Source organism: Parus major, chromosome 28 (assembly GCF_001522545.3).
Source record: "Parus major isolate Abel chromosome 28, Parus_major1.1, whole genome shotgun sequence".
NCBI lineage: Eukaryota > Metazoa > Chordata > Aves > Passeriformes > Paridae > Parus > Parus major.
This window is the reverse complement of record NC_031797.1, coordinates 2,296,313-2,305,727: the sequence shown is the minus strand read 5'-3', so window position 1 is coordinate 2,305,727 and position 9,415 is coordinate 2,296,313. Positions and strand designations below refer to the sequence as shown.

General features: G+C 57.6%; 1 protein-coding gene across 3 annotated transcripts in view; it reads left to right on the top strand.

Annotated features, from left to right (window-relative positions):
• The window catches only part of ARRDC2 (arrestin domain containing 2), a 10,276-nt gene extending 1,125 nt beyond the window's left edge, over window positions 1-9,151 (top strand). The window contains exons 1-8 of one of the 3 annotated variants that reach the window (XM_019009145.2): window positions 41-785; window positions 5,853-5,919; window positions 6,012-6,159; window positions 6,500-6,602; window positions 6,853-7,109; window positions 7,207-7,366; window positions 7,604-7,755; window positions 7,841-9,151. In XM_019009145.2, coding sequence (XP_018864690.1) covers window positions 725-785; window positions 5,853-5,919; window positions 6,012-6,159; window positions 6,500-6,602; window positions 6,853-7,109; window positions 7,207-7,366; window positions 7,604-7,755; window positions 7,841-7,894 — 1,002 coding nt within the window. In that variant the 5' untranslated portion in view covers window positions 41-724 and the 3' untranslated portion in view covers window positions 7,895-9,151. Of the gene's footprint in view, window positions 1-40; window positions 786-4,639; window positions 4,963-5,852; window positions 5,920-6,011; window positions 6,160-6,499; window positions 6,603-6,852; window positions 7,110-7,206; window positions 7,367-7,603; window positions 7,756-7,840 lie in introns of those variants that run through there. The other 2 variants (XM_015651944.3, XM_015651945.3) reach the window with 2 other exon arrangements.
• Window positions 9,152-9,415: the final 264 nt, after the last annotated feature.

Below are 9,415 nucleotides of genomic sequence, written 5' to 3'. Positions count from 1 at the left end.
CCCTTGGATGTGTCTCTGGGCCAGGCTGTGGGGTTGGGATCCCCTCAGGCTGTAGGTGTCCCCGCAGAGGAGCCTCTGCCCTCTATGGGGGTTGCTGACCCACACAGGGCTGTTTGCCCCTCTTCTCACCTCAGCTGAGGGTTTCTCTCTCTGCTGCTGGTCTCCAGGAAGCTGCTGGCAAACCCAGGGCTGGGGAGCACCAGAGATTTGTGGCTTTTGTTTTGTTTGCACAGGGAAGAGCAAACACGAGTGTCTGTTCACAAGTGTGGAAAGAGCACTTAGTGCTTCAGCCAATGTTTGTTTTTGGGTCCCTGATGCTGGGACCGCGTGCCCAGCTGGCACGTTGCTTAGATCTCCAAGAGCACAAGCCACTTGCATACCACAAGCCATTCTTTGTGTGCTTGGGATGAAATGATCCAGAGCTGAGGGATATGGGATGTCTCAGCTCTCCATCCACTCATTAACTCTGGCTTTTCTCAGGAACATGCATGTCTTTTATCCTCCCCTCCAATAACAGTGTCACAGCCATTCCTCTGTGGCTTTTCCTCCCCCTTTCCCTGTTTCTCATGGCCTTGTTACTACCTGTGGCATGGTTGCCCAGGCCTGGAAATGGCTGTAGGACTTATGCTGAGGGCATTTCATTGTGTCAGTGGCCAAGTGCAACCCAGAGAGTGGTGCCAGCCCAATCTGGCAAATGTAGACTTTGCAGGAATAAACTGGAGGGATGGAAAAGGGAACTGAGTTGGTTTCCTGGAGTGTTCCTGTCTCTGGACTGCACTGGGAAGGTAATTTTCTCTATTTCTGGATGACTGTGCTCTGCCATCTGCTCCAAACACCTGTACTGCTCTGGAGGTTCTGTCTTTTGGCAGCAGCTCTTCCATGCTGTGCCTGAGGTTGTCCCCTTGGCAGCTGCACCTCTATGAAGTGTCCAAATTACAATTAAGCCCTTGCCCTGGATCCTGAGCGCTTGGTCATGCAGAACTTGGTTGGTGTCCCATTAGCTCTGAGGTGACAAGGGTGAGTTTATCTCCCATTATCCCTGCAGGAAATGTCTGTAGGGAAGCCACAAGCTGCTGCCAGCACGTTTGGATTCTGCTGCTGGGATTGTGTGTGATAGGAGCCCCTGGAGCCATCTGGGGAAGGGCACTTGGCCAAGGGCTGCAGGAATTGCAGGAGCTGCTCGGCCTCGCAGGCACCCTGCACAGCTGTAGCTCAGAGCTGATGGTTCCTGGCCCCTGTTACTGCACAGGGAGTGCTGAGCTGGACTGCCTTGGGGACAGAAAGCCACACCACAACTTGGGGACTGGGATTTTATTGTCTCTGTCCATACACAGATCCCTTTTCTGCCTTGTGAGACACGTGTGATCACCAGGGCGTTTTAAGGGAGTGAATAGCAGAGAGGGGCTGTCCTGCAGCCAAAATAACTTCCTTTGGATCTCTCTGTCCCCTGTTCTGTCCCCAACAGCAGCGTGAGGGCCTTCTGATGTCAGCTGGTGAGAAACGTGCCACCATCCGACAGTCAGTCCCTGTGACTGCTCCTTTCTTGTTGCTTCTCCACGAGATCAGCTGTGTCTGCGTGGTGTTTAAAAAATGCAGGTTTTGTCATGGTAACAAGGCAGTGCAGAGGAGGGAAGCCAGGCACAGATAAGCGCCCTCCCTTCTGCTCTCCCCTCAGCTGAGTTTATCTGCAGTTTCCTGGCAGGGTGGTGAGCGCTGGCACCGGGGTGCTGTGCTGAGAGACAAGAAAAAAGTGTGCAAGAAGGATGTTCAGGCAGGGCCTTTAAACGTGTGTTGTGTAATCATTTGAGAGAGGAGGAGAGGAAAAGACAGGGGGTTAATGGGCAAAGGCAGCACAAGGAAAACCCTGGACTCCTCTGTGTGAGGTGATGGGAGGGCCCCGTGTTGTGCAGTGATCTTTTCTGTCCAAGGATCCTGCAGCACTTCCCAAAGGTGTAGTTCCTGCCCTGGTGAGGGACAAACATCCAGAAGCCATTTTATTTTAATGGAGACATCCAGAAGAGTTTTGGCATCAGGGCTCTCCTTCGTTTGCGGGATGGCTCTCAATCATCACCTTAATCCTTGTCCATACACAGCAATCCCCAATCTGGCAGGGATGGAGCTGCTTCCTCAGTCTGGGAGCATGTGCTTGTGCCAGGCTCTACGTTGTCCCATCTCACCCCCATCCCGGGCTGCTATTTACCTATTTACCCACTGCATTCCCTTCTCTGGCGCTCCAGGGCCCCTCCTGTGACTCCGGGCTCGGAGGGGAGAAGCCAGCCGGTCCCAGCAGCTGGTCAGGGAAGGTGCAGCCCCCCATGAGCCGGGCAGGTGTCAGCTCCTGCTGGGAGCGGCTCCAGCCTGGCCAGACTCTAGATGGGGCTGAAGAGTTGGAGATCGTGCCCCGAGTGCTGTGCCCGACCTGGCCGGGTTTGCCTTGGGCACCCAGCACCGCTCCTGAAAGGAAAACTCTCGGCTGTGCTTCCACAGCTTCTGGAGGTCCCAGGAGGCAGGAGAGACCCTCTGTGGGTGCGGGGATCCCAGAAGGGTCCCAGAGGGGTCTCAGAGGGGTCCAAGGGGGCTGCCCTCCCTCCCCACGTGGCGGCAGCGAGGGACAGCCGGGGGCATCGCGTGCGCTGCCACGGGAGGGAGGTTTGGTTTGCAGGGATCCGCATCCCGTGGGCGAGGGCTGAGTCACGGCCCAGGGGTGTGTGCCGACAGGCGGGAGGAGGAGGAGGAGGAGGAGGAGGATGCCAAGCAAAGAGAGGGGCCCAGCTAAGGCTCCAGCCCCTCTCAAGAGCCTCCCCACCTCTAATGTCACTGCAGGGACACCAGGCGCCTTCCCAGAGCCAGTGTCACCAGTTAACTCGTGCTGTGACGTGTCTTCCTTCCTCCTTTCCCTCTCCCTCTGCAGCGTTTGCTGTGATTCATGTTTGCCCGTGGCAGCAAATGGTTGTGCATATAAAACAAACCACAGTCCCCTTCCCCTGGGGAGGGAGACAGACAATTCCAGTCTGGCACTGGAAACATCTAGAGCAGTGCCAGGCTTCAGCCCAGCTCATTTTTTAAGTGGCTGTGATCAACTGAGTTCAGCACAGCAGGTCCTGCCTGGCATGGCTGGGAGCAACTCAAAAATCCCCAAAACTTAGGCGGCCAAGTGCTGAGTAACATTTTTAATACTTGTTCTGTCTTATCCCCCACCGTGCCGAGGGTGCAGGGCTCTGTGCTCCGTAAACATGACAACCATCATTAAAGTAGAAGTTTCTAAGGGTTCATTAACCCTTTTGGGGGGCACAGATTCCTTTCTCCCCACTTTTACAACATCTTGGGGTGCTGCTGATGGAGATGTCCACCTTGGGAATCACCAGTTCCCAGTTTCCACACTTTCACCCCGGCTGAGCACAGGGAAGTGCGGATGGCGCCGATGGAACGACACCCTGTGCTGCTCCTGCCCATGCAGGTGGAATTTATCACTGGGTTTTGGACACCAATCCCAGCAGGATCTGGTGGAAAACTGGTGCTCGCCTGGTTAACAAGCGCAGGGAAGAGGATTGCTCACGCTGTCATTGCACAAGCTGAACCCCAGCCAGTTCTTGATTTCTTAGAACTAAGTGATGTCCCAGACATCACCGTGTCACCAGTGGGCTGGGCTGTGTCAGGAGCCCAGATCCAGCCTGTCCTGAGCCCTGGGAATGGCTCTTGGGAAGGGAAGGATGTGAATCAATGTGTGGCTGGAAGGAGAGAGGTTTAGAGTGAGGGATCCCCCCTGGCCACAACCCATGGCTGTGACCCTGGGAGTGGGGGTGCTGGACAAAGATGGGGTGGGATGTCAGGATTGGAGCTGCAGGGAGAGTTTTAGGGGCAAGAATGGGGATTTTGGGGGGAAAGGATGGGGATTTTGGGGGGCAAGGATAGAAGCTGAGGAGTGAGCTTGAGGGACAAGGATGGGAGCTGGAAAAGAGTTCTGGGTGACAAGGATGGAGGTGAATGGGAAATTTGACAGGCAAGGATGGAAGTTAGAGAAGGGTTTGGGAACCAAGGATGGGGAGTTTGGGGGGCAAGGATGGGGATTTTGGGGGACAAGGACGGGGATTTTGGGGGACAAGGATAGAAGCTGGAATGGAATTTGAGGGGCAACGATAAGAGCTGGAAGGGGATTTTGAGGGTCAAGAGTAGGAGCTGGAAGGGAGTTTTGGGAGGCAAGGATGGAGTTAGAGGGGAAATTTGTGGGGGAAAGGATAGATCAGGAAGGGATTTTGGGAGGCAAAGGCAGAAGCTAGAGAAGGGCTTGGGGGCCAAGGATGGGAGCTGCAAGGAGTCCCGGGGGGTACGGAACGACCCGGCAGCAGACAGGGGGTCACCCCCGGGCAGTGCTCAGCCCCCTGCCCAGCCCACGTTCCGGCGGCGATGTCTCGGTGTCTCGGGATAAGTTGGGGAGTCCCGCCGGGAGCGGACACGGCACCGCACGGTCCAACCCCCCCGTAGAGCTCCGTCCAGCCGCGTTCCGTGCGCAGGGGCCGATCCGCACATGCTCCCTGCCTTGTTTTGCAGGGCCCGGCGGGGCCGGCCCGGCCCGGCCCGTCCCGCCCCGCCGGGGCCGCCCCCGGCCGCGCCGGGCGCTTAAAGCCGGGCCCAGCCGCGCCGGGCCGGGCTGAGCCGCATCGCGCCGGTCGGAGCTGAGCCGCGCCATGATTTTCGATCGCCTCAAACGCTTCTCGATCGTGCTAGAGGGCGCGGAGCGGGACGGCCCGGCCGCCTTCAGCCCCGGGCAGGCGGTGTCGGGCCGCGTGGTGCTGGAGCTGGCGGCGGCCGCACGGCTCGGGGCGCTCCGGCTGCGGGCCATGGGCGCTGCCCGCGTCCACTGGACCGAGTCCCGCAGCGCCGGCTCCAGCACCGCCTACACGCAGAGCTACAGCGACCAGGTGGAGTTTCTGAGCCACCGCGACACGCTGATGGCACCCCCAGGTACGGCACGGCCTGCCCGAGGGGCTCCCCCGGGGCTCGGCACCGCCCGGGCGGCGGCGAGAGGGGCCTGAGGGCACCGGGGGCTGCAGCAACGGGGGTGTGGGGCTGCCCGGACACCCCGGCTGTCGGGTGTTCCGGACACCCCAACCGGATGAAATCTGGGTGCCTGGGACAGCCGCCGATGCTTGGGTGCATGGCACCCCAAAACTGCAGAAATCTGGGTGCTGGGGACAGCCTGGCTGCTGAGTGTGTGACACGCCGACAAGCTGAAATTTGGGTGTGTGGGGTGCCTTAGGGTCTGGGAATGGCATGTGTGGGTCCCTGCAGACACCTCACGTTCTGGGTGCACCCCGAAATCTTGGGGTGCGCAGCTGCACTCTGCTGCTGTGCAGGGCACCTCGCTTAGGGACAAGACTCCCCCTCTCCTGTGAGCTATTCGTGGCAGGGAAGCAGTGTTGGAAAGCTGGAGGTTCAGGAGCTTGTTTTGAGGTGCAGGGATTGACCTAAATGATCGTCTGAGGTCCCCTCCAACCTTGGGGTGCAAACTCTTGAGGGGGGTGGGGGCCTGGCTGGCCACTCACCGTCAAATTGGTCATCTTGGGCTCTCACTCCAAAGCTGTGGCTCGGGGTGGCTGCAGGATGAAGCAGAGCCCACCTGGGGAAGCTGCCCAGCTCTCCGAGGAGGTGCCCCTGTGCCCTGCGTGTCTGCAGACACATGGAATGCAGACAGTGCCCAGCTCTTGTGTCACAGCTGCTGCAGCTCAGCCCTGGCAGAAACATTGCTGTGCCCTCGTGCTGCTCCTTGCTGGGTGCTGCACATCTCTGTGACCCGCCCGGGGAGGAAGTTCTGCAGGAGGGAGCTAATCCTCCTCAATCTGTTTTACCCACAGACAATGGTGAGGCCACTGTCCTGCAGGCAGGAAGGCACGAGTTCCCCTTCACCTTCCAGCTCCCTGAGTAAGTTGGTGTTTTTGTGGGGGAGAGGACATCTTGAAAATGAGGTTTTTGTGAGCAAAACCCTTACAAAATTGTTTATTGCTCTTGCCCAGGACCCTGGCCACCTCCTTTGAGGGGAAGCATGGCAGTGTGCGCTACTGGGTGAAGGCCAAGCTGCACAGACCCTGGTCAACAGTGAAGAAGGCAAAGAAGGAGTTCACTGTGATTGAACCCATCGACATAAACACCCCTGCACTGCTGGTGAGCTCCCCCTGCTCCACCCTGGGGCTCTGACACCCAAAACGCAGCCAGGAAGCCCATGGGGAAGGTGTCTGCCTGCCCTTCAGCCTTACAGTGCAGGCCTGCTTTCCAGAGGGAATATTTTCCCCCCTGTAACTTGTGCCCTCCAGCGTTACCTGAGCTGGGCAGAGGTCAGCTGTGCCTCTTTGTTTTTGGAAACTTTAAGGCATTGCAACAGCTTCTTGCATCAGATACCTGAGAAATTGCTGATGCTCCCCGGCAGGTTCTTGGTGCCAGGGAGGTGATTGCTTTGAGTTTCATCCTTAGTTACTAAATAGCCTAAATATTTCCCTTTTTCCAGGCTCCCCAGGCAGGTGCTAAGGAGAAACTTGCACGTGCCTGGTACTGCAACCGTGGCCAAGTATCTGTGACTGCCAAGATTGATCGAAAAGGCTACACCCCAGGTGAGACTAGGTGCCCTTCAACCTCAGTGGGCGCTGGGACAGACCCCAGAGGAGGGGGTTTGGTGAGCTGGCAGGAAATTAGAGAACTTTAGATGTGAGCAGTGTCCTTGGGATGTTCCTCCTGGATGAACCCGTGTGCCTGCCCTGTCAGACAGTGTGGCCAGCCCTCAGTGGGCCTGTGCAGCAACTCCTCAAGGCAGTTCTGGGCTCTGCCTCCCCTGCTCCAGCATGTGTGTGTCTGTTTTGGCAGGCGAGGTCATCCCCATCTTTGCTGAGATCGACAACTGCACGAGCCGTGCCGTGGTGCCCAAGGCAGCCATAATCCAGACCCAGACCTTCATTGCCCGGGGCACCAAGAAGCAGAAGAAGTCGGTGGTGACCAGCATCACCGGGGACCCCATCCCTGCCGGGAAGCGGGAGGTGTGGCACGGCCGGGCGCTGAAGATCCCGCCCGTGGGGCCGTCCATCCTGCAGTGCCGCATCATCCAGGTGGAATACTCCCTGAAGGTGAGGGAGCTCTGCAGGAGCTCAGGGGACATCCCTGCCCCTCCAGACTGGGAAAACACCACCAGCTAAGCTTCCCTGCTGCTCTCTGTCTCGGCAGGTTTGCGTGGATATTCCTGGGACGTCCAAGCTGCTCCTTGAATTGCCTCTTGTCATCGGGACCATCCCGCTGCATCCCTTCGGGAGCCGCACCTCCAGTGTCAGCAGCCAGTACAGCGTCAACCTGGACTGGCTCAGCACCATCCCGGAGCAGCTGGAGGGTGAGCATCTCCCTGGGATAAACCCCCTGGTCAGCAGAGTGAGATGCAAAGTTCTCAACTGGGCCAGTTTTACTTTTTTTTAACCCAATTTTTTGGTTTTGGTGTTGAATCTCTTGGGTTCCTTCCTCAGGGAACTGGGAGGGTTTGGGAAACAGTGGGTTTGAAGCCCTTTTACCTGCATGTCCCCCATTTATGGAGAGTGTTTACTATTCCCTGACAGTTCTCCTTTCTCTCCAGCCCCTCCTGAGTACTCAGCAGTCGTGTCCAGCCCAGAGGCTGAGCAGGGCCTGGCTCCTCCGTGCCGCAGCGAACTCGGGGACATCCTAGAGGGTCCCTTCTTCGCCTACATCCAGGAATTCCGCTTCCGACCACCTCCGCTGTATTCAGAGGTGCTTAATCCCTCTGGGCTGGGAGGTTGGTGGAGGCTGGGATGTGCCACCTCTGAGGTTTTTGACTCTGGGCTTGGCTCTGCAGGTGGATCCAAACCCCGCATCGGAGAGCATCCGCCCGCGCTGCATGACCTGCTGAGAGAAGCACATCGGCTGTGTGTGACAGCGTGACAATCCCTGGGGATGGCAGCTTGCACCCTCACAGCACTTGAGTCTGGAAACGGGGATGTGAGACCCCGACTCCACTCACCACCCTCACCACTCCTGTTGTGACTGTCCCTTGGGTGCCGTGGCAGGGTTGGAGAACACGAGGGGCTGGCGGTGTGGAGCGGCTCCGTGTGTGGCCGGGAAGGACACGCGGAGTTCAGAACTGCCCTAGGATTTTGGGGTTAGAACAGGGAATACGAGCTGAGATTGCTCTCTCCTTGCCTGCAGTGCCGTGCTCCGAAAACTTCTGTCAGCTCCTGGTGTGGAAAACAGGAGCTTGAAGGCATTTCTCAGGATTACTGGAGAATGTTTGGATGGTGCTCAGGGTTGGGCCCTGGGGCATGCAGGTGCAGCCCTTTGCCTGTTGCTCACCAGGACTGCAGGTCCCCAAGGCAGTGAAAGGTCCTTTTCTGGCTGGATGAAGCAGAGGGCTCAGCCACTGCTGATAATCTTTGCCACAAGCCTGCGGGTACCTGTGGGGGGAATGGTTTGAGCCACTTATCCAAACTCTAAAGGCCTCCAAGGGCTGATACAAGGATTTGGGGGATGAATTTATGATCTGTGGCAGTGTTTTGGTGCCATTTACTGAGAACAGGAAAGCTGGTTCATGAGTGTCAGCACCAAACCTGCACAGTGTGCTGGTGCCTCCCCCCAAGATGGGGCTGAAACCAGCCCCCAAACTGTGGTACCAGCATGGGGGGTTGGAGCTGTGGCTGGTGGCCAAGAAGGAGAGAGGGAAACCCAGTCTAAGGCTGGTGGCAGCTACATGGGAGATGAGGAGTTGGGATGAATCTGTCAGGGCTGGGAGTCCTTGATGCTGTACCCCTAGAGGAGTCAGGGCCCTGGTGGGGTGAGGACCCAGCAGCAACCTGTGCTCATTGGGGTGGGAAGTGGTATGGGAAGGGCGAGCTGGATGTTGTAGTGAGGAGCCAGGGGCTGACCCTGCTCGCTGCAGGGGGACCTGAGCAGAGTTTGGGGGCCGAGGACCTTTGCATTCCCTCGCTGAGACAATCCCTGGCCGTGCACAGCCAAAGCCAGTGTGCCTTGGGCTCTGTGCTGGGGTTGCTCAGATGAGTCTTTTCTATCTGTGAACACTTTTGTAATGACCACTCTTTGTCTCTACTCTTTTTGTATGACTTTTTGGTGGAGAATTTTTTGTCTGAAATAAATTCTTTAAACCAAGCCTGGATATTTTTGTCTTCCTCTTTCTGCTTCCCGTTGTCTGGAGCCATGCTGTGGCTGTTGGGATGTGGGAGTGCTCCCTGTCCTCTCTTCACTGCCCTGCAGGCACCCAGCTGCACCCTGCCCCCAGTCCTGCACTGGGATTAACTGGGTCACTCGGCCAGCACAGCTCCCCGGCAGCTTTGGTCCCTTGAGCCTCCAGCTCCTCCACATCTGTGCACTTTTGGCACTTTTCCCCTTACCTGGGATGCAGGGCTGCCAGCAAACCTGT